This window comes from Tamandua tetradactyla, chromosome 8 (assembly GCF_023851605.1).
Source record: "Tamandua tetradactyla isolate mTamTet1 chromosome 8, mTamTet1.pri, whole genome shotgun sequence".
Classification (NCBI taxonomy): domain Eukaryota; kingdom Metazoa; phylum Chordata; class Mammalia; order Pilosa; family Myrmecophagidae; genus Tamandua; species Tamandua tetradactyla.
This window is the reverse complement of record NC_135334.1, coordinates 29,013,525-29,037,691: the sequence shown is the minus strand read 5'-3', so window position 1 is coordinate 29,037,691 and position 24,167 is coordinate 29,013,525. Positions and strand designations below refer to the sequence as shown.

The following is a 24,167-nucleotide window of genomic DNA, read 5'->3' as shown; positions in this document are numbered from 1 at the left end:
CAAAATATTCTAGGACCATGCCTAAGTCAAAGGGTTGTTTGTGAAGATTCAATGAGATGATTAGAGCCTGTGGTAGTTATGTTCAGGTGTCAACTTGGCCAAGTTATGATGCCCTGTTGTTCTGTTGCTGCTGCCTTAAATCATCAATATGTGAAATTCATCCATGGTTGATTACATTTGCTGTCGGCTAAGGGGTGTGCCTACCACAATGAGTAAGATTTGATTTAATTATCTGGAGGCTTAAAATGAGAGAGGTCAAGAGAGCTCAGCAGCTCAGCATACGCCATCTTAGCACTTGGAGCTCAGCCCAGAAGTCTTGAGATGCAGAAAGGAATTGCCCCAGGGAAGGCCGCTGGAACCCAGAAACCAGGAGAGAAGGCCAGCAGACATTCCAGAGAACCTCAGATGAATGCTAGCTGCCTTTCCTCTGAAGAACTATAAATTTTTAACTAAATCCCCTTATTAAAAGCCAATTCATCTCTGGCATGTTGCATTTTGGCAGCTTTAGCAAACTAAAACAGAGCCCTTTGAACATTTTAAAGCATTAGACAATTACAACCCCAAACTTACTGCCACTTATCCTTAACCCAATATTCGTTAGCTTACACAGTGGACATAAGATATGAAAAATAAAATATCGGTTTTAATCTAATGAAAGCATTTATGGGCTCGGAGGATCAATTTTCCTGGTAATATTTTAGGAACCAAATGGACAACTACCTGTTTAAATATACACTGTATATCTAAGAAGAAGACAGAAAGGAATTAGTTCAGTATTTTCCAGGCTTTTGTATTTAAAAGACCATTAAAATAATAACAATAATAAGGAAGAGGGGATTAACATTGAGTGCTCAACTTTCTATTTTATCAAGTGAGGATACTGAGAACATTTTAAATTTTTATTAAAAAACTTGCCCTGTCACTGCTCATTTTACCAGAGATGGTGAAATTTTCAACACAGATTGATCTCAGTTCCCAGACAGTGATTGGGGTCCTTTATATACTGTCATTAAATTCACCAAAACCATCTAGCATTTATTAAGAGACCTCTATTTCTCAACTTTAGCAAATCAAGTTTAACAAACCAAGCACCTGTTTTCTAGGAGTTTAAAACAATTGGCACTTTCACCACCAGCAAATACATATGTGTATATATACAAACATACACATACATATACAATACTTCCAAGACTTTGTGACAAACAATATTTAAATACAAGCAAAAAGGGAAAAACATTCATAACGTATATAGTTGCTAAATATAATTCGCGAAGGTGTAAGATTGTATACCTGGAGTTTATGGAGGAGTATTATTGACCTTTGTTTCATGAGCTAATTCTCTTTTGTTTTTTCTTTCACGACAGAGTAACTAAGCATAAATCTAAGGTGCCTTCTTTGAAATTGCAGGGCGAAGTTTCCACATCCAAACACCCAACGAGGCTAAGCCACAGTATGTGGACGATGCATGCTACAAAATATTTTTTTTGAAAGCTGCTAGGTAAGTCGACTGAATTGACGGACGCAGAGGGGAAGGAACAGGAGGCTCTGACTCCAAAAGCGTCACTTGAGAGACAGGGAAACTCGGGTTTAAACCCTCCTTTCAAACAGACCATTTGGAATCGGATTCCACTTTTACTCTTTTTGGGTGTACTATGTTCTGTGTTCCTTTACTGAGATCCCAAGTCTCTGGAACACACCCCAGCCTTGCTCTGGGAATTCTTTCCTGTTTCTTTTTTGAGAGACTAGCTTCAGGGTTTTCCCTTCTCCCTCAAATACATATTGTGCGGCGGTGAAAATTTTTTGTTTCACAGAGAATCCAAAGGGGAAGCCACCGCTTCCTGTCAGCGGAAGGGTACCAGGTAAAGAGACAATAGATGCGCTGCGCTCAGACCCGAGCGTCTGGTCACGTGGCTGGCGCGCTGACTGCTGGGAGCGCAATCTGCCCTTAGTCGTGTGCGGAGTCTGCCTACGGCGTCCTCATTCCCGCGTTTTCGCTGAGGAGTAGGAAGGTTCCGACGCCGCGAAGGAGAGCGCTCTTGCGGTGGGCTTAGAAGGATGAGCTTTCGTGAGAGTGTGATTTTGAGGCAACGAGAGAGGACAGATGCTCCCTCTCAGTCTCTAGTGGGACTAAAGCACAAGTTGGGAAAAAAGAGAGAGGGGTGTGGGAAGTTAGAGAAAAGGTAGGAAATGGCCTGAGAGGCCTGTATGGCAGCGAGAAGAAAGAGAGGCCTAGAAGAAAAGAGTAGCGTTAGGCAAAGGAATAGGGCGTGGTAATGATTTAAGTTAGGTTAGATCGCAAAGCCTGGGTCAGTTGCTGTGAATGGTGTTAGTCACAGGATGAGGACTGGCCTCTTTGACCAGGCCTGGATTCAGATAAACTGAGGCCTTGAGTTATGACAGAAAAATTTATTCTTTCAGAAACATGGAATTACTTAATTATAGAAATTTCAGTTTGATGACGTGAACGTTCTTTTACTTTCAGAGAGGAGAGAAGTGTAAAAGAAAGAGGAAAGGAGAAGAGAACAACCCTTATGTTGGCTTCTCTGAAACGTTTTCTATCTTCTAGGGCAAAGTTAGCACCCCTGTGCATATATAGTATTTTCTGAATATTACTGTTATAGCATTTCAACTTGAAAAGGTAGTGGTAGGAATGTAGACGCTTTATTTGGAATTTACTAAATACAGATCTTTATCTGTGGTTTGTTAGTGTTGTCTTTCTATGTAAGCATATTATATATGCCTAATCAGATACATTACAGTTATCCAGGCCAGCATAGTTTCTCAAAAACAACAACAAAAAACAAAGTAAATTGATCACTTGAATGCAGACTGGGCTTCTCATTTCTAAGATGTAGAAACTATACCATTCTAGGTTCTTAATTTTTTTTTCTTGAAGTTTAAGCTTAATCTTTCAGAGTCCTGTGGAAAAAATCTTCCAAATTTATGGGAAAATACATTAAAAGTAAAAATTGAACTCTATACGGGTAAGGTAGAGCAGTGGGAAAAACTCTCAGATTAGAAATAGTGAGGAGATCTTGGCTTTGGTCTGGCCAAGATTTACTTGTTAAACCTTGATCAACCATCTCTGTCTTCTTGTTTGTTAAAAACGTGAGATTGAATTAGATGGATTGTAAGGTGCACTCCAATTTTGCTAAAATAGCAAATCCTAAAAATAGCCAGTCCTGAAACTAGAGGAAAGTGCCAAAGAGGCTAGTTTGGCTGGATTTATAAAGAGAAGTAGTTGAAAATGACAGGTATGGTAGGTAGGCTCTGGGTGAGGTAAGATCTTAGATGCTATACCATGGAATTTGAACTTATTCTGGAAGCAGTGAATAGTTAAGGGAATACAGTAATCAGAGTTTTTAAAGATTACCCAAACAACAGTTGGTAGAATGAATTAGAGAAGCGAATAGTTGAATAATTTAGATAATTGACAGATTAAGTGACAGGCAATAGGAGTGGAGAGAAAGGATTCACAAGAACCGGTAGCATGGAATTTGTGCCTAAATTTCTAATTGTTTTAAACTCTGCAGTTCTTGCCTCCAGAATATGATGGCAAGCAACCTTGTGAAACCTGATACTAGACGGTGCAAGAGACCAAGAGAGTTGGAGGTAAACTATATGCCTCTGGAAACTTAATCTTCTTATTCTATATTATATACTTCCTACGTTTCTTCCATTTAAGAAAGCTTTATTAATAAATGGAGTTTAATTTAATTCCCAGAGCTAGAATTGTCCCAGCAGGAACTAGGTTGACTCCAGCTACTTTTTCACTGCGTATAGGCTTTCAAAAAACTATCAGGAAATTTCTTTATGGTTATTTGTGATCTGGAAACAGAAGTAAGTCCAGGCCTTGATCATATATAAGACTTTCAGTAGTTATTTTGTTATGATAAATAGGATACTTAGGTACTGTAGTTACTGATAGTTTTAAAGAAGGGCACTGTCACCTGTTCCTCTTCACTGCCACTGCCACCAGTTGATCTTTGTTTGGGACGTTATTTACTCTCTTAAAGATTGTATTCTTTTATAAAATTCTACAACTATTTGGCTACTATCTGAATGACAGTTTTGCAGTATTGCTCTGGAAACCTCTACTAGTTTAAAATGCAGGAAACTTTGTTTATCAGGGGATTAAACCATATTCAAAATCTAATTTAAAACCAAACTAAAATTTAGTATATTGAGCATGATGCTTCTTGAGCCTAAAAGTTTCCTTGATAAAATAATTTCAAATGACCAATTAGGGCATGAGAATATATGGTTTCTAGCATGCCTTTTTTTTTTTTTTCCCTGAAATATGTTTAATATACTTTTTTAAAAAACAGAATGCTTATATCCTAAGGATCTCATTGACTATATTTCTGTTTTGTTTGCTTTCTTTTATTAGCCTCAAATGCCAGATAGCCCACAGTTGTCCTCTCTTGGAAAATCAGATTCATCATTCTCTGAAAGCTCTGGATTATTTTATAAAGATGAAGCCCTGGAGAAAGATTTGAATGGTGATATATAAAATGCTTATATTTCTTTTAAAAAACAACAATACAACAATTTTATGATGCAGTTTTGTTATAGTTCATAACTTACCCAGTGATTTTTTTGAACAGATATGAGCAAGGAAATTAATCTAATGTTGTCTACATATGCAAAGATCTTAAGGCAAGTATTATAGTTTAGTCTCTTGAGTCTTTATCTTAGAAATAGAAATGTTCTTCTGAAAACTCCATAATGGGAAGTTTTATTCAGTGACTGCAAACCTAACTAGTAATTATAATTTTGGAATTTTTATTCTATTTCAGTGTCTTATAATAGATTAGATACTTTCAGAGTATAACCCTAACTTTCTCACTAAGCATCCTTTGTTTTGTTATTGCCAGAGGTAATACTAGGCTGTATATATCTTTATTTCTAATTAGATGACATTATATTTTAAATTTTATGTAAAAATATTTTGAGAAAAATACCACTTGGTGAAATTAATGATAATAATAGAGCAATATTAAGAATAAGTGAATATTACACATATTATTTGAAGGCTGAATTTAAATTTTTATTGGCCTGAGGTTAACATGCTTTATAAGGGAGTTTTATAGACTAATTGCTAATTACTGTATTTGAGTAATGGTTTGTATGTCTGTTAAAAGAATATATATAATTTAATATTAGAGTTATAATGCATAAGAGATACTTCTGCTATGTAAGGAGACTTTCTGAGAAGTCAGAAATATTTGTGAAACTAATTTAGCTTTTCCTGAAGAGGTTTAATAAATTAATAGTGTGCAAAACCATTTAAATGAAATTCATAACAGATGTAGTATAAAAAAAGAACATCACTGTAATGATACGTTTAGACTTTACAACTATTTAGTTTAACATAAAACTTTTTTTCCCATTAGCGAGAGAGCAGCAGTAGATGCATCTTACATTGATGAGATAGAAGAACTCTTCAAAGAAGCCAACACTATTGAAAACTTTCTAATGCAAAAAAGAGAACTCCTGAGACAGAGGTTTACAGTGATTGCAAACACACTGCACAGATAAAATTGTGTACTTTAAATAAGCTGAGAATTTAAGCAATATAGCTTGTTGTAATGAAAGAATAACATTTATGTTCTGAAAGCTCTCTAGTTATGAAAAAAAAAGTGTATTTTAAATATAAAAAGAGAAACTCCTTGAATTTCTTTTCTAGATTTCAAAGGGGCTTTATGCTGAACACTAATATGAAGTACATACGCTTTCTTTTGAGGGTTGACTATTTGGTGCGTTTTATAAAAGTAAATTATTTAAATCATATGTGGACCCTTTTTCCTCCCTTAAGCCTCCTAGACTTTCTTAAACTTCTAAAGAACTCAGTGAATTTATTTGATAATGTTTAGCAATATTGTACTTTTTCTATAAGATATTTTGTTTAAATAGCAGTTTGCTTTGGAGACACTTTTTTTAAGTGTTTTGCTTTTGGTCAGTATTTAAAAAACACATTAAAGCTTTACAGATAATTTGTCCACTTTCTCAATATGTAATAAAATTTAACTGTTATTGCTATTTAATATTAGCATTTGATTACTTCCACTATTAGTTATTATACATGACTAATACAAGCTCTTGGTTTAAAATTATTTTCATGTGGTAAAACTAATAAAATAAAAACCAGAAATTATTAACCAGAATCTTCTATCTGTTGGCTTTTTTGCACATCAACCAAATCGAAGTGCGCAGTTTGTATGAGTTGTGTTCGGAAATCTTAGCAGCAGTATGGAATGGGACAAAGATAGTGGTTCAAAAGTAGAAATAGGCTTAAACAAGTAGGTGACCTTGGCAAGTCACCTCAATCCTTTTATAATTTAGTAGTTGAATTTGGCCTAGAGGTTCTAATACCCATCTAGCTTAAAAATGTTCTGTTTCATATAAGGTACTGCTACAAATTTTTGCAGACTTTCAATATGCTAAAAGACTATATGGACTAACTATTAATCAGCTTATTTTTTAATCAAGCACCTATTTTCAGCCATACAGATAATTCATAATAGGCATCTAAATTGTGTTAAATGCATATTTTTGTCAATATAAGTGATCACAGATTTGGCTACATTTACAAACAGTACCAGAGGGAATTTATTCCTAAGGTAGACACCACATTTGCATTGCTACCTTCTAAACTTTAAAATAAAACCTCAGTTCATCAAGTTGCTATTTTAAGGCATATATACCATATAGCATAAATATCCAGAAAAGAAAAGATGACAGAAGTAAAACAACATTTACAAAAAACGTGGGTGTTAAGTGGAAAATGTGATGATGGTACAAGATAGATTGACAGTCAATGACGTAATTATTAGGAATGGAATTGTTAATACTAACTGTAACCAGAGGACTATATTTGAGTTTATTTAACTTGTCACCTGGACTTTGAGTCATTCCTTACAGAATTTTTTAATGTCTAAATACAAGATGACTCTGCTGACTTACCGTCAAGAAATATATTTGAGTTATTATTTCCAAACATATATTATTAAGATAAAAGATAAGGTCAATAGTTTGTTTCAAACTGAATTTCATAATATGCTTGTGAAATCTTGATGGTGTCACCATTATTCACCATTTGAGTCTTAGCTTTGCAGATTCAGAAAATTGATTTATTTCATTTGGTTTATTTAAGACTAGGAAACTGATTTTAAGTCAAAATGTGTTTAATGGTTAGAATAGCTACTTCCTAGTATTAATTAAAACGTATATTCATCAAATTTGATGGTCTTGGTACCATTCACATAGACAAGGATAATTATCTCACAACTGGAGATAAGCTATTGCTTATTACTCTTTAATTTACACTTCTAACATTTTTCATTTCAACTAAATTTCACAATTTATAAATTATTTTTAATTGTTACTAATCAAAATATATATTGAATATCTTTATAAAAGCATGTTTAGTGCTAAGCACTGGGGAATCCAAAATAGTTTAAGACACTCATTGTTCACCCTCATGACAGTGTTAACTACTCCTTTCTTGAAATACATTTATAACTTTGCTAGGAAAATATAATATGTAAATGTTAAAAAAATAAGACATTATGTGACTATGTGGGTGTGAAGATTTTTCAATAAAAATATTAAAAAATAAACAAAAAACCCCAACCTATGACAGAAAAGGCATTATGTGACAAGCCCCATGTTAGTAGGAAGACACACTGTGGGATTGGGCTTGTTAGTAGGAACACACACTGTGGGATTTACTAGAAGGCTTTAGGTAAAGGGATCAGAGAGGTAGATTTTGAATTGGCTTTTCTGGAAAGTAGAGAGGGAAGGTATTTTAGGCAGGGAAAAGTTTATTCAAAGGCACAGAAGAAAAAAATCACGTGGGGTATTATAAAGTCATTGTACTGGGATGAGAGTGCACAAAGGGAATAGTATGATCTAAACTGCCAGAGAACAGGTACTGAATCTTGTTTGTTGGTATTCTCAGTGTGTAGCCCAGTAGTTAATACATTGGCGCTCAAAATTTTTTTGTTAAATTGATGAAATTATATATGGTTATAAAATTTTTAAGGGCATACCTTTACATGACCCTATTCATGGTAGATCGTCAGAAAATGCCTTCTAAATTAAATGAATAGAAAAGGAAAGGAAGGATGAAATGATTAAAACATCAGAGAGACAAATGAGGAAAGGTTAGGTTGTAGCCAGATTAGATTGTGGCCAGAATGAATTTGGACTTTATTCTGTAAAGAAAAGGGAGATACGAATATTTCAGAGTGCATAGAGTGCATAATGAAATCGATCCTATGGCTCAACAGACTTGTTACTGTACCGTGAGGATAGATTTAAAAAAGGAAAGAATTTAGAGAGGAAGACAACTATTAGCAGTCCGATTTTAATAGGTCAAACTGCTGCTTGTTACAGATAGGTTGCTGGAATAGTTGTCATGGAAATGAGACTGAGAGATTACAGTTTGAAACCCCACCCCTTCCTCTTCCACTCCCTTCTTTCAGTGAGCCAGGGACAGCCCAGGAAGTTCTCTTTGTGTTCACAGGTGCATACAGTTGCCAGCGAGTGTAAGGATTTGGAAATCACAGGATCTGAACTCAATGCAAACATGTTTTTTCGAATCTTTCTCTGTTTTGTCAGCAATCTTTCCACCACTGCAGCGTTTTTTTTTTCTGTGATAGTGCACTGGATTTCAGGTAGGGGATTTGTTCTTTCCTTTTCATACTGTTCCTACCAATCTTCACTAGAATTCTGTGCCTTTTTCTTATTAGCAGGGACTTCTGAAATTTTCCCGCTGTGTGCAGCACATAGAGGCAGCAACACCACAGAACCGGAAGTTAAAGAAGACAGTCAAAATTTGTTTCCTCATCAGGTTAACAGCCTTCGCATTTGTATATCTTATACAGCATAGAGGGTCAGGATTCAGGGGTTAGGAATTATCTTGGATCTACAATGGGAAAATATTCACTAATCAAACTTTTATAGATTAAAATTACTGCTACAATTTCTAATGTCTAATTTCTAATGGTCATCTATTCGTCTTATGGGAAACTGCCTTAATACCTCTGTTTGTATTATAGTTACTATTGTTAATAATTTGACTCCTTGAAATTAACTGTTAGAGAGCTATTGAAAATCATACCAATATGCACTATAACTTTGAAATCACTTAATTCAATAATTTAGTGCTTGCTTTATGCAAGGCAGTGTATTAGTACTGAGGGAGGAGAGATAAAAATAAAGATCCTGTGCTTAAGGAGCTTATATTCTGGTTGTAAAGGTGATAAAAGGAGGTTATAAGAGAGCTATAAATAGATGTTGTGGGAGTTCAGGCTAAGGAGACTTCAGTGGTAACTGTGAATGCTATGTTATGAAGCAGGTGATATTGGAACTAGATTTTGAAGGATGAGTTGGGCAAGTAAACTTCATCTGAAGAAGTTGGGAAATAGCCTAGGTGAGAATGATATGAGAATGGTATGATTATGGTGAGGAGAAAAGAATGGGGAATGGTCCAGTTTGACTGAAACAGAAGGCATTAGTGAGAGGCAAAACTGGACAGATAGATTGGAATGAGACTGTACAGGGCCTTCGTTCACTGCCTGTCCAGTTTAGACTTGGTAGACTCAGAAGACCCGTTTGATGAAGGTTTTATGCAGGAAAATATGACACAATCAGATCCATACTTAGGAAGACTAATTTAGTAGCAGTGCTTGCCAACCTTTTTTCACATCATAGGGCATAGTTAAAAAATGATAATATTTTTACTGTGTTCTGGGGTAAATTGGATAAGTTCTGAACTCCTGAATGAGCTGTTTACAGATGGAGGCAATTGGCCTAGAACCCCTGGACATCTCAAGGGCAAGGATACCAATTAGGAAGCTCTCTGGTAGAAGATAGCTTTAGTTTCCTATCTAGTTTCTCTTTCTAATTTGAATTTATAGATATATATTCTGATCTATAATAGCCCAAATGAGAACCTTATGCAGGCCTAAGTTAGGACAATAGAAAGGGAGTGACTGTTAAACAAGAAAAGTTGAGGCGTCAGTGTCGAGAGAAAATTTGGGGGTGCGGGAGCTGATTGGGTGGAGTGGGTTGGTAAAAATCTTTACAAAGAATTTGCCCCAAGCTTCCTTGCAGATTGCTGGCCCTGGTAATTTATACTGGTTTTTCTATATCATCCCCTTTACCTCTAGTTAATGGCTGAGTGTGGGAATAGTTAGGAGAATTTATTCATTTAGTGAACGTGAGCACCAGTGGAGAGTTCAAAAATTTTTATTCACAGTTCATAATTTCTTTATATTCCATTCCATAGCTCTTCTCTGTGTTTTTTTCTTTTCTGTGAAAAATAAACATATATATAAAAAAACAATAAATTTCAAAGCACATCGCAACAATTCGTTGTTGAACAGAATTCAGAGTTTGGTATGGATTACAATTCTACAATTTTAGGTTTTTACTTCTGCTCTAAGATACTGGAGACTAAAAGAAATATTTATTTCTTTTATTCAGCAATCATACCCATTTGTTAAACCATACCTTCTCTATATAACTTCACCATCACCTTTTCATCTTTCTTTTTTTCCTTGTTAATTTTTAAATTTAAGGAAACAAACAATACACTTAGAACCACCAACAATGGATGTCTTAGCTAGCTTAACCATAGGCACTTCCGCCACAAAAACAAAAACAAAAACAAACCTCATTTGTTGGCTAGATGTGGCACCTCCCTCCAAGCCAACTCAACAGGTGAACTTACTGCCCTCCCCACCCGCACTGAGGGTAGGAGGCTGTTGGCTGTGGGGTGCTGTGTCCCGAGCAGTGGGGCCCAAAGAAGGAGTGAGGGAGGCGCCTAGACCTTTGATCTTTCTCCCATTCTTTAGAGAGATTTAGGAATAATAAATTCTTAAATTTATTATTTAAATTTAAGAAGGGACTGTCGATAATGTGGGATAGGGGGGTGGAACTAGTTGATGTTCTGGAGACACTGGCGCTCTGTATTTCAGGATTTATCTAGTCCAGGGGCTCATTGGAGATAAGGCCCATAGAGATTTTTAAGCTAGATGATTTAGCAGGTGGAAAAATTAATTTTGAGCAGGGGAAAATGAAGAATTATATACTGAGAGTCACCTGCAAGAATTGATGAGTTAAGAGACTAAATGAGATTACCAAGGGAGAGTGCTAAGATTAGAGAGTAAAAGTCCAAAGACACACCTTAGAAACACATTTATGAAGTGATAATGGGAAGAGGAGTTAATAAAGGGAATTAACATTAGGAAGATATCTACTATGTTAAATATATTTATTTAACATAGTAGATATATATTTAATTATAGCTATAGCTATGAACAGGAAGTTTTATCCCCATTGTAGCCCCATTATCCTGTTTTTTCATTGAAAAATCTGGTTCAGAAAGATTATGTAATTTGCTCAAGGTTATCAGCTAACAAGTAATGAAGTTGGCATAAAGGAGAGAATAGTCAGAGAGGGAGAATGAAGGTTAGAATAGTAATGTCTCAAGAAACCAAAAGCACAGAGGAGTTTAAGGAGGTGTTGACAGTAATATCAAGTATAATGGAAAAATTTGAAGAACATATAATAGACTGCCAACAGCATATTGTGGAGTACAAAACATAAAGATATATAAATATTTTCTAGAATGTAAAATGTTTTAAATTCAAAATTTAAATTTAAATTGCCCAGTTGGGCTTTTTAATTTAATTCTGCCTAAATAAGTAAAATAATACTACTAAAAATCATTCTTCAGGAAATTTATTTTACTCAAAGAGGAGACTAAAATAAATATACTCAATGTTAATAAAAATAGAATAAGATAAATACCTAGAAGTTCCCTTCTCTATATTTTCAAAACATCCTCTTTATATTTTTAATACCGTGGGTCTCAGACTGTTGTGTGCCAAGAATACCTGAACAAATCTTTATGAAATATTTAGGATCACATCCTGGATGTGTCTCAGTTACAAGAGTTAATGAAATTATGACAGTTTTGAATGGTGGTCGTTTTTTATCATAACAATGAAGTTGGTGTTAGCACATCATTAGCATAATAGATTTATTCTTATAAAAAGATGAGTATTGTTCAACTCTGAAAAATGATAATAGTAACTGAAGTCCTGCATTAATTCTTTGTACTGCAAATTTGTACTGCAAGAGGTACAAGAAGGGTTGTCTTCAGTTGATAATCTGAGAATGAGGAAAGAGAGAGAAGAATTTGGGGACTATATTTGGTGTTAGGTTTAAGTTTCTCTCAAACTGCCAGTAGATTATTGTCTGTGGAGAAACAGGCATGTTTATAGATGATCATTAAAAATTTGGGTGTATTTGGTTTCCTCTTTACAGTTTTGAAGAACTGTGGAAAGAACATGGGAAATGCCTATCCAAAAAAAGTGATCTTCAGTAAGCGGACGAGTCTGCCATGTATTGCACCACTACTCAACACAGTGGAGGAGACTCCAGAGATCCTCTTTGCTCGAGTCCGAGGGCATTTTCCTAAGTGGCTCAATGGCTATCTACTTCGAATTGGACCTGGGAAATTTGAGTTTGGAAAGGATAAGTAAGCCTTGATTTAGGAGAACAATTTAGATTTCTTGGCATGAATTATTTCTCTGCATTAATATCTGATTCTTTTCTGAGGCTAAGTAACATTGCCATTCAATTTATTATCCATAAGGAAACTATAGTCAATAGGGGAAAAATGGACAGCTCCTCAAAGGAGAGACTTCATTTTATTTTTTAAATTTCTGCTCTGTAGAATATTGTAAACTTGAAACCTCTTCTTTATGTAACTTCCCCACTCTATCTTACCACCAGTTCCTGAGGAAAGGAACAATGTCTTCACCTCATACCATTCTCTTCCTCACCCAGCACTCCTTATCTACAATGACCTCTTTCAGTTCCTCAAAACTTGCACACTTATTTTTGCTCTTCAATCTTTCCTAATCTTAAGTCTGGCTTGTTCTTGTCACTCAGATCTCAGTTAAAATCTCACATCCTTTGAGCCTTCTTCCCAGATCTCCCAATTTAAACATTCTGTTATTGATCATATTACTATTTTAATTGTCTTCACAGAACTACCACTGTTTAGTATTTGTTTGTTTTTAGCTGTGCTTCCCTCACTAGAGTTTAAGTTCCAAGAGGGCAGGAACTTAGTTTTTCTTGTTCCCTGTATATCCACAACATCTAGAACAGTACCAGGCATGTATTTAGCACTCAATGAACATAGGTAAATAAATGAAAAATCCATAATTCATTAGTATATCATTTTCCTGTGTGTCAACTAGGGACATAAAGAGATATGAAGGAAGAAATCTTCTTTGTGTTAAACAGTTTAAATATTTTAAATGTTTAAACATTAAAAATATTAGGCACTTTTTATTGTAAAAGTTTTTCACTGTCTAAAACTTTTTGAAATATAGGAAAGAGGGGAAAAGTAGCATGTACCACTTGACACATCTGCTATTAGCACTTTGGTATATTTCCTACTAGTCTCCCCCCACCCATTCCTGTAGATTTGTTTTAAATAATTACAGTTATATTGTATGTAGAATTTTTTTGCCCTGTGTATTAGAAACTTAACACTATGTTGTAAAACTTTTTATCTGTGTTGCAAAGTCCAAAAGATCATGATTTTTAATGGTTGGATGATATTCCAAGAACCATTACCTTTTTTTTAAAAAATTTTTTATCTGTTTTATTGAGATATCTTCACACACCATACATTCCATCCAGAGTATAAAATCAGTGATTCACATCATTTCATAGTTGTGTATTCATCCCCATGATCATTTTTGGAACATTTGCATTACTCCAGAAAACAAAATTTAAAGAAAAAAGAAAACCCTAAACTTACCCCTTACTCCTCCCTTTTATTGACCACTAGTATTGCAATCTACCCAATTTTAAGACTTAAAATTAGGTAGGTTAACTAAGACAGTATAGTAATTGACTGTTAGTATAGTATACTGACTGTTCCATATATACATATAGAACAAAACAAAACATCCAGAAGTATATCCATACAAACAAGGGCAACTATTTTTTTTTTCAGTATAGTTATACAATCATTATCAAAGATCAGGGCTACTGGATTACAGTTCAACAACTTTAGGTATTTCCTTCTGACTATCCTAAAACACTGGACTAAAAAGAAATATCTGTATAACGAGTAAGTTGTCACAGTCATTTTTTAAATCCTAATTTCTCAGCTACACCTCGTTCTTCTCATTTAATCTTTCTCTCAGTCTTCAGGGATATCTGGGCAATGACCATTTTAACTTCATGTTGGAAAGGAGTGTTGACCTTCTGAGATAGAAGAATGGACCTGGTTGTTATTCTTGGAGAGACTAGTACCTCTGGGTTTTGGGACTTACCTAGCCTATGACCAATCTGGAGGCCTTAGGTTTCTGAGAAAATAAATTTATTAAAAAATCTTTATAGAGGCTTAGATAGAGCCCAGGACACTCTTTAGGGTTTTCGAGAATACTTTTGGTTGGGGCATGGCAGACTCGGGTAGTTTGAAATATCTGGCTACAGCTTGATTAAGAGTAACTTCCAGAATGACCTCTCGACTCTATTTGAAATCTCTTAAGCACTGAAACTTTATTTTGTTCCATTTCTTCCCCCTCTTTTGGTCTTTATCAATCCCATGATGCCAGGGCCAGTCTCATCTCTGGAAGTCATGTCCCACCTTACCAGGGAGATTTACACCCTTGGGAGTCATGCCCCACGTAGTGGGGGGGGGGGGGGGTGAGGGTAGTGAGTTTATTTGTAAAGTTGGCTTAAAGAAAGAGGCCACATCTGAGCAACAAAAGAGGGTCTCTGGGTGTGATTCTTAGGCATAATTACATGCCTAATTATAAGTCTCAAGATTGAGGGCTTGGCTTATTAAATTGGGAGTCCTTAATGCCTGAGAGAATATCAGGATTTCCCCAGGTGGGGAAGTACAGTAGATTCACATTTTCTCCCAATTTCCCGCAAGGGGACTTTGCAAATTCTTTTTTATTTTCTACCCCAAATCCTCTGGAATGTGTCTGGGTATTACATTAGCCTGAACAGAATAATAAGATCTCATTCCCTATTCTAGGTTCCTTGTAGTTAGGTTGTTGAAATAAACTAACCAGACAGGTAATATTAGATAGTGTGCTATAGAAAATTTAAATTTTGGATCAGATAAACATTTCTTCCTTTGGTCTCCCACAGAGATTGAAGTTTTAAAATACGACAATATCATCCTTTACCCTGTATTCTGAGTTCCCTTAGTCCTAACCAAGTCCATTACAGACATATCTTTAATTGGAGTCTGATCTCTTTTTCAGCTCCTTTAACAATTGCTGTGTAGAGTAATACTCAAGTTCTCTGACTAATTGTGTTGTTCTGATACTGTCCACTCATCCCACTTCCTTTTCTCTGTATTTGAAATGAAGATATATCACTCCATCCCTTGTTTTTGGTCCCATGCTTTTCTTACTAGTGGCTGATTCTTCTATTTTTGCTCCTGTTTGAAGGTACAATCACTGGTTTGATGGAATGGCTCTGCTTCATCAGTTCAGGATGGAGAAGGGCACAGTGACTTATAGGAGCAAGTTTCTACAGAGTGATACGTATAAGGCCAATAGAGATCAGAATAGAATTGTGATCTCAGAATTTGGCACACTGGCTTTCCCTGATCCATGCAAGAATGTTTTTGAACGTTTCATGTCAAAGTTTGAACTGCCTGGTAAGCAGCTTTTTAATGTACCTAGATATTACAGGTGTTTAAGGATTAGTGATGATCACTTAAATTAATTATCATATATGATCATCAGTACAGCTATCACTGTTGGTATATTCTTTTTCTTTTTGGTGTAGAAGGTTGTTGAAACTTCCTCCCTTTGAGTGTGTACACAGGGCCTACTATAGTAAGCAGTGTCTCTCTAACTCTGGAGTTTGATTTCAGCAATAACTGACAACACCAATGTCAACTACGTGCAGTACAAGGGTGATTACTACGTTAGTACTGAGACCAACGTTATGAATAAAGTGGACATCAGAACCCTGCAAAAAACAGAAAAGGTAAAATCTAGGGCAAAAATAAATAAAATAGACCCTGAAATTTCTTTCTATTCAACATGCCTTCTAGAGCAGTAGACATCTGTAGAAACAAGTTGAGCCATTTAACTGAACAAAGATAAAGCTATCCACTGATTCAGGTCAGAATATGGGATTAATCTTTTCCTTGAAAATAATCTAACTCCTTATTTCATAATAAACTCTGAAGGCTAGGGTAAAGGAAAAGTAGAATAGTACAGGCCTACTTTGGCCAGTATATTTTCTTCTTAGCTGAAGGTTGTATTGGACTTGTAATTGTTTAGGCCATATTGTCTTCACTTAACTCATTAAGAACAAAAAAAGCTTGGGGCCACAATTTTTCATTTTAAGTTTTTTTTTTTTTTTTTTTCCAAAATGAAAATTCCTATTTAATATTTTTTTTTTCGATTTTTTTTTAATTAAAAAAAGAATTAACAAAACAATTAGAAATCATTCCAATCTACATGTACAATCAGTAATTCTTAATAACATCACATAGTTGCATATTCATCATTTCTTAGTACATTTGCATCGATTTAGAAAAAGAAATAAAAAGACAACAGAATAAGAATTAAAACAATAATAGAAAGAAAAAAAAAACAAAAGAAAAAACCTATACCTCACATGCAGCTTCATTCAGTGTTTTAACATAATTGCATTACAATTGGGTAGTATTGTGCTGTCCATTTCTGAGTTTTTATATCCAGTCCCGTTGTACAGTCTGTATCCCTTCATCTCCAATTATCCCTTCTCTTTTTTTTTTTTTTTTTAATTAACGGAAAAAAAGAAATTAACCCAACATTTAGAGATCATACCATTCTACACATGCAATCATTAATTCTTAACATCATCACATAGCTGCATGATCATCATTTCTTAGTACATATGCATTGGTTTAGAAGAACTAGCAACATAACCGAAAAAGATATAGAATGTTAATATAGAGAAAAAAATAAAAGTAATAATAGTAAAATCAAAACAAAACAAAACAAAACAAAACAAAAACCTATAGCTCAGATGCAGCTTCATTCAGTGTTTTAACATGATTACTTTACAATTAGGTATTATTGTGCTGTCCATTTTTGAGTTTTTGTATCTAGTCCTGTTGCACAGTCTGTATCCCTTCAGCTTCAATTACCCATTGTCTTACCCTGTTTCTAACTCCTGCTGAACTCTGTTACCAATGACATATTTCAAGTTTATTCTCGAATGACCGTTCACATCAGTGGGACCATACAGTATTTGTCCTTTAGTTTTTGGCTGGATTCACTCAGCATAATATTCTCTAGGTCCATCCATGTTATTACATGGTTCATAAGTTTATCTTGTCTTAAAGCTGCATAATATTCCATCGTATGTATATACCACAGTTTGTTTAGCCACTCTTCTGTTGATGGAGATTTTGGCTGTTTCCATCTCTTTGCAATTGTAAATAATGCTGCTATAAACATTGGTGTGCAAATGTCCGTTTGTGTCTTTGCCCTTAAGTCCTTTGAGTAGATACCTAGCAATGGTATTGCTGGGTCGTATGGCAATTCTATATTCAGCTTTTTGAGGAACCGCCAAACTGCCTTCCACAGTGGTTGCACCCTTTGACATTCCCACCAACAGTGGATAAGTGTGCCTCTTTCTCCGCATCCTCTCCAGCACTTGTCATTTTCTGTTTTGTTGATAATGGCCATTCTGGTGGGTGTGAGATGATATCTCATTGTGGTTTTGATTTGCATTTCTCTAATGGCCAGGGACATTGAGCATCTCTTCATGTGCCTCTTGGCCATCTGTATTTCCTCTTCTGAGAGGTGTCTGTTCAAGTCTTTTTCCCATTTTGTAATTGGGTTGGCTGTCTTTTTGTTGTTGAGATGAACAATCTCTTTATAAATTCTGGATACTAGACCTTTATCTGATATATCATTTCCAAATATTGTCTCCCATTGTGAAGGCTGTCTTTCTACTTTCTTGATGAAGTTCTTTGATGCACAAAAGTGTTTAATTTTGAGGAGTTCCCATTTATTTATTTCCTTCTTCAGTGCTCTTGCTTTAGGTTTAAGGTCCATAAAACCGCCTCCAGTTGTAAAATCCATAAGATATCTCCCTACATTTTCCTCTAACTGTTTTATGGTCTTAGACCTAATGTTTAGATCTTTGATCCATTTTGAGTTAACTTTTGTATAGGGTGTGAGATATGGGTCTTCTTTCATTCTTTTGCATATGGATATCCAGTTCTCTAGGCACCATTTATTGAAGAGACTGCTCTGTCCCAGGTGAGTTGGCTTGACTGCCTTATCAAAGATCAAATGTCCATAGATGAGAGGGTCTATATCTGAGCACTCTATTCGATTCCATTGGTCGATATATCTATCTTTATGCCAATACCATGCTGTTTTGACCACTGTGGCTTCATAATATGCCTTAAAGTCAGGCAGCGCGAGACCTCCAGCTTCGTTTTTTTTCCTCAAGATGTTTTTAGCAATTCGGGGCACCCTGCCCTTCCAGATAAATTTGCTTATTGGTTTTTCTATTTCTGAAAAATAAGTTGTTGGGATTTTGATTGGTATTGCATTGAATCTGTAAATCAATTTAGGTAGGATTGACATCTTAACTATATTTAGTCTTCCAATCCATGAACACGGTATGCCCTTCCATCTATTTAGGTCTTCTGTGATTTCTTTTAGCAGTTTTTTGTAGTTTTCTTTATATAGGTTTTTTGTCTCTTTAGTTAAATTTATTCCTAGGTATTTTATTCTTTTAGTTGCAATTGTAAATGGGATTCGTTTCTTGATTTCCCCCTCAGCTTGTTCCTTACTAGTGTATAGAAATGCTACAGATTTTTGAATGTTGATCTTGTAACCTGCTACTTTGCTGTACTCATTTATTAGCTCTAGTAGTTTTGTTGTGGATTTTTCTGGGTTTTCGACGTATAGTATCATATCGTCTGCAAACAGTGATAGTTTTACTTCTTCCTTTCCAATTTTGATGCCTTGTATTTCTTTTTCTTGTCTAATTGCTCTGGCTAGAACCTCCAACACAATGTTGAATAATAGTGGTGATAGTGGACATCCTTGTCTTGTTCCTGATCTTAGGGGGAAAGTTTTCAATTTTTCCCCATTGAGGATGATATTAGCTGTGGGTTTTTCATATATTCCCTCTATCATTTTAAGGAAGTTCCCTTGTATTCCTATCTTTTGAAGTGTTTTCAACAGGAAAGGATGTTGAATCTTGTCGAATGCCTTCTCTGCATCAATTGAGATGATCATGTGATTTTTCTGCTTTGATTTGTTGATATGGTGTATTACATTAATTGATTTTCTTATGTTGAACCATCCTTGCATACCTGGGATGAATCCTACTTGGTCATGATGTATAATTCTTTTAATGTGTTGTTGGATACGATTTGCTAGAATTTTATTGAGGATTTTTGCATCTGTATTCATTAGAGAGATGGTCTGTAGTTTTCTTTTTTTGTAATATCTTTGCCTGGTTTTGGTATGAGGGTGATGTTGGCTTCATAGAATGAATTAGGTAGTTTTCCCTCCACTTCGATTTTTTTGAAGAGTTTGAAGAGAATTGGTACTAATTCTTTCTGGAACGTTTGGTAGAATTCACATGTGAAGCCATCTGGTCCTGGACTTTTCTTTTTAGGAAGCTTTTGAATGACTAATTCAATTTCTTTACTTGTGATTGGTTTGTTGAGGTCATCTATGCCTTCTTGAGTCAAAGTTGGTTGTTCATGTCTTTCCAGGAACCTGTCCATTTCCTCTAAATTGTTGTATTTATTAGCGTAAAGTTGTTCATAGTATCCTGTTATTACCTCCTTTATTTCTGTGAGGTCAGTAGTTATGTCTCCTCTTCCATTTCTGATCTTATTTATTTGCATCCTCTCTCTTCTTCTTTTTGTCAATCTTGCTAAGGGCCCATCAATCTTATTGATTTTCTCATAGAACCAACTTCTGGCCTTATTGATATTCTCTATTGTTTTCATGTTTTCAATTTCATTTATTTGTGCTCTAATCTTTGTTATTTCTTTCCTTTTGCTTGCTTTGGGGTTAGCTTGCTGTTCTTTCTCCAGTTCTTCCAAATGGATAGTTAATTCCTGAATTTTTGCCTTTTCTTCTTTTCTGATATAGGCATTTAGAGCAATAAATTTCCCTCTTAGCACTGCCTTTGCTGCGTCCCATAAGTTTTGATATGTTGTGTTTTCATTTTCATTCGCCTCGAGGTATTTGCTAATTTCTCTTGCAATTTCTTCTTTGACCCAGTCGTTGTTTAGGAGTGTGTTGTTGAGCCTCCACGTATTTGTGAATTTTCTGGCACTCTGCCTATTATTGATTTCCAACATCATTCCTTTATGGTCCGAGAAAGTGTTGTGTAAGATTTCAATCTTTTTAAATTTGTTAAGACTTGCTTTGTGACCCAGCATATGGTCTATCTTTGAGAATGATCCATGAGCACTTGAGAAAAAGGTGTATCCTGCTGTTGTGGGATGTAATGTCCTATAAATGTCTATTAAGTCTAGTTCATTTATAGTAATATTCAGATTCTCTATTTCTTTGTTGATCCTCTGTCTAGATGTTCTGTCCCTTGATGAGAGTGGTGAGTTGAAGTCTCCAACTATTATGGTATATGAGTCTATTTCCCTTTTCAGTGTTTGCAGTATATTCCTCACGTATTTTGGGGCATTCTGATTCGGTGCGTAAATATTTATGATTGTTATGTCTTCTTGTTTAATTGTTCCTTTTATTAGTATATAGTGTCCTTCTTTGTCTCTTTTAACTGCTTTACATTTGAAGTCTAATTTGTTGGATATTAGTATAGCCACTCCTGCTCTTTTCTGGTTGTTATTTGCATGAAATATCTTTTCCCAACCTTTCACTTTCAACCTATGTTTATCTTTGGGTCTAAGATGTGTTTCCTGTAGACAGCATATAGAAGGATCCTGTTTTTTAATCCATTCTGCCAATCTATGTCTTTTGATTGGGGAATTCAGTCCATTGACATTTAGTGTTATTACTCTTTGGATAATATTTTCCTCTAACATTTTGCCTTTTGTATTATATATATCATATCTGATTTTCCTTCTTTCTACACTCTTTTCCATATCTCTCTCTTCTGTCTTTTTGTATCTGACTCTAGTGCTCCCTTTAGTATTTCTTGCAGAGCTGGTCTCTTGGTCACAAATTCTTTCAGTGACTTTTTGTCTGAGAATGTTTTAATTTCTCCCTCATTTTTGAAGGATAATTTTGCTGGATATAGGAGTCTTGGTTGGCAGTTTTTCTCTTTTAGTATTTTAAATATATCATCCCACTGTCTTCTAGCTTCCATGGTTTCTGCTGAGAAATCTACACAAAGTCTTATTGGGTTTCCCTTGTATGTAATGGATTGTTTTTCTCTTGCTGCTTTCAAGATCTTCTCTTTCTCTTTGACCTCTGACATTCTAACTAGTAAGTGTCTTGGAGAACGCCTATTTGGGTCTAATCTCTTTGGGGTGCGCTGCACTTCTTGGATCTGTAATTTTAGGTCTTTCATAAGAGTTGGGAAATTTTCAGTGAAAATTTCTTCCATTAGTTTTTCTCCTCCTTTTCCCTTCTCTTCTCCTTCTGGGACACCCACAACACGTATATTTGTGCGGTTCATATTGTCCTTGAGTTCCCTGATACCCTGTTCAAATTTTTCCATTCTTTTCCCTATAGTTTCTGTTTCTTTTTGGAATTCAGATGTTCCATCCTCCAAATCACTAATTCTATCTTCTGTCTCTTTAAATCTATCATTGTAGCTATCCATTATTTTTTCTATGTTTGCTACTTTATCCTTCACTTCCATAAGTTCTGCGATTTGTTTTTTCAGTTTTTCTATTTCTTCTTTATGTTCAGCCCATGTCCTCTTCATGTCCTCCCTCAATTTATCGATTTCATTTTTGAAGAGGTTTTCCATTTCTGTTCGTATATTCAGCATTAGTTGTCTCAGCTCTTGTGTCTCATTTGAGCTATTGGTTTGTTCCTTTGACTGAGCCATATTCTCAATCTTTTGAGCGTGGACAGTTATCTTCTGCTGCTGGCGTCTGGGCATTTATTCAGATTTCTCTTGGTGTTGGACCCAGCAAGGTTGTAATATTTTTCTGTGAAATCTCTGGGTTCTGTTTTTCTTATCCTGCCCAGTAGGTGGCGCTCGTGGCACACGTTTGTCTGCGGGTCCCACCAGTAAAAGGTGCTGTGGGACCTTAAACTTTGGAAAACTCTCGCCGTCCTGGGGGTTCGCTAGTCGAAGCGGCTTGAGCCGGCCCTCGGTCCGAACGCAGGGAGGGTTGCTGGTCGCCGCAGCCAGGGAAAGAGCCCGTCCGAATTTCCTAGTCGGCCCTGGGCAACAAGCGTGGCGGGAGGGCGCCAGCGGCAGCGGCCCGCCCGAGAGAGTGCACGTTCCCCGGGAGTCACGGGTTTGGAAGGGGCCTCCCCCACCCGTCACCGTTCTCCGCGGGCTGGGGATTTCCGATCCAATTCTCTCAGTTGGTCCGGGGGCTGCGCGTGGTGTGGGCCAGTCGCCTTGGTTTCAGGGGACCGCCTCTCCAATTCTCCCAGCCGGCCCGGGAAGGGGGAAGGGAGTAACTCCGGCCGCTTCCCGCCCCGCCCGGTAAGGCCCGCGCGCCTCGGCGATCTCACCCGAGCTGCTTCTCTCAGCCAGCCAGCCGTTCCAGGATGGGGTACGCTGTCTTTTTTTATCTCTGTTGTGGCTTTGGGCGCTTTCTGTATCGTTTCTACTCCCCTAGTAGGTGTCCTGGAGAAGAAACTAAGATCCGCGCGTCTTACTAAGCCGCCATCTTCCCCCTTGTTTTAATTTTTTTCTCACTTTCTTGCATTTCTTCAGATCTGTCTTCTTAGAGAAACTAATGCCTTAATCATCATTTTAAGTTTTTATGCTGCTTTTGAACTTTCCTGTGATCTTGGGCAAATCTATTCAGGTTTTTTTTTTTCTTTTTTTGCCTCAGTTGCACCTTCTTCATGGGAAAATAATTTTGATTTCCTCAAGATGAGCTATTAGAACTTAGATTGTATTTTTTATATTTTATTTTTAATGTATTTGATACAGTTCTACTATTGATACATCTAAAATAAGATCTGTCCATGTAACAGTTTTTAACTTATTTTGAAATATTTTCAAACTTATCCAACAGTAAAAAAAAAAGAGAAAATACAAACGAAATACAGAGCTCCAACATATCCCTATCCCCCCAGATACCTAGATTTGCCAAATATAATATTTTGCCACTTTCATCATATCAGCCTATCATTCCGTTTATCTATCTATCCATCTATCTGTCTGTGTGGCTATTTATAAATCCATTTCCTGAACCCTTGAGTGCAAGTTGTATATTTCATGTTCCTTGAATATTTAATACTGCCATGTACATATCCTAAGACAATGATGTTCACTTATGTAACTACCTAAATGCAGTTATCCAGTTCAGAAATTTTTGCATTGATATAAATTTGTAATCCATATACCAATTTTGCCATATGTCCACCAAATCTCCCTTTGAGCCTTTTCTCCTCCCTTGTAAGATCCCATGGAGGGCCATATATTGCTTTTAATTGTCATGTTCTCTTTAGATGCTCTCCCCTTTTTTTTATTGTGGGACATATAAACAACATAAACCTTCTCATCTCAACTACTCCTAAGCATAACATTCCGTGGAATTATTTGTTGTTACTATATTACAGGACCCTCACTACCTTCTATTACTGAAACTTTCCTATTACCCAAATAGAAACTCTTCATCTGTTATGTATTAATTCCCCATTGCCCCTGCTCCCGGCCCCTGGCAACCTATACTCTAACTTCTGTCTCTATGAGCTTGTATATTCCCTGATATTTTCTTTGTAGTTAACATGGGGCCTAAATTTGACATCCTAAATCTATAACATTCCTGTATTGCTTAGATACCAACTTAATTTCAACAGTATACACAGTGTTCCTATACCCATCTTCCCCCCGCACCTTTATATAGTTCTTGTCACAAATGACATGTTTATATGTTATGAATTCCAAACCACTGATTTATCATTATATTTTATGCATTTGCCTTTTAGATACTGTGGGAAATAAAAAGT

General features: G+C 35.9%; 2 protein-coding genes and 1 long non-coding RNA gene across 11 annotated transcripts in view; all 3 read left to right on the top strand.

Moving 5' to 3' along the window:
• LOC143644229 (uncharacterized) overlaps positions 1-1,473 on the top strand; it is a 66,438-nt gene extending 64,965 nt beyond the window's left edge. Inside the window, exon 4 of the long non-coding RNA XR_013156568.1 lies at positions 1,408-1,473. This is a non-coding gene — a long non-coding RNA (uncharacterized LOC143644229). The remainder of the gene's footprint in view (positions 1-1,407) is intronic.
• Positions 1,474-1,934: 461 nt separating this feature from the next.
• On the top strand, positions 1,935-6,167 carry TEX12 (testis expressed 12). 2 transcript variants are annotated; one of them, XM_077112922.1, is made up of 5 exons: positions 1,935-2,041; positions 3,534-3,612; positions 4,391-4,502; positions 4,608-4,659; positions 5,397-6,167. In XM_077112922.1, the coding sequence occupies exons 2-5, from the start codon at positions 3,550-3,552 to the stop codon at positions 5,539-5,541; spliced, it is 372 nt and encodes a 123-aa protein (XP_076969037.1). In that variant the 5' UTR covers positions 1,935-2,041; positions 3,534-3,549; the 3' UTR covers positions 5,542-6,167. The 2 variants fall into 2 exon arrangements, with proteins under 2 accessions (XP_076969037.1, XP_076969036.1); XM_077112921.1 differs by lacking the exon at positions 1,935-2,041 and adding an exon at positions 2,048-2,180.
• A 2,056-nt stretch (positions 6,168-8,223) lies between these two features.
• The window catches only part of BCO2 (beta-carotene oxygenase 2), a 64,016-nt gene continuing 48,072 nt past the window's right edge, over positions 8,224-24,167 (top strand). For 2 of the 8 annotated variants that reach the window (XM_077112909.1, XM_077112911.1), the window contains exons 1-4: positions 8,226-8,681; positions 12,343-12,556; positions 15,507-15,718; positions 15,938-16,053. In XM_077112909.1, the coding sequence (XP_076969024.1) occupies positions 8,423-8,681; positions 12,343-12,556; positions 15,507-15,718; positions 15,938-16,053 (801 nt within the window). In that variant the 5' untranslated portion in view covers positions 8,226-8,422. The other 6 variants (XM_077112916.1, XM_077112908.1, XM_077112912.1 and 3 more) reach the window with 5 other exon arrangements.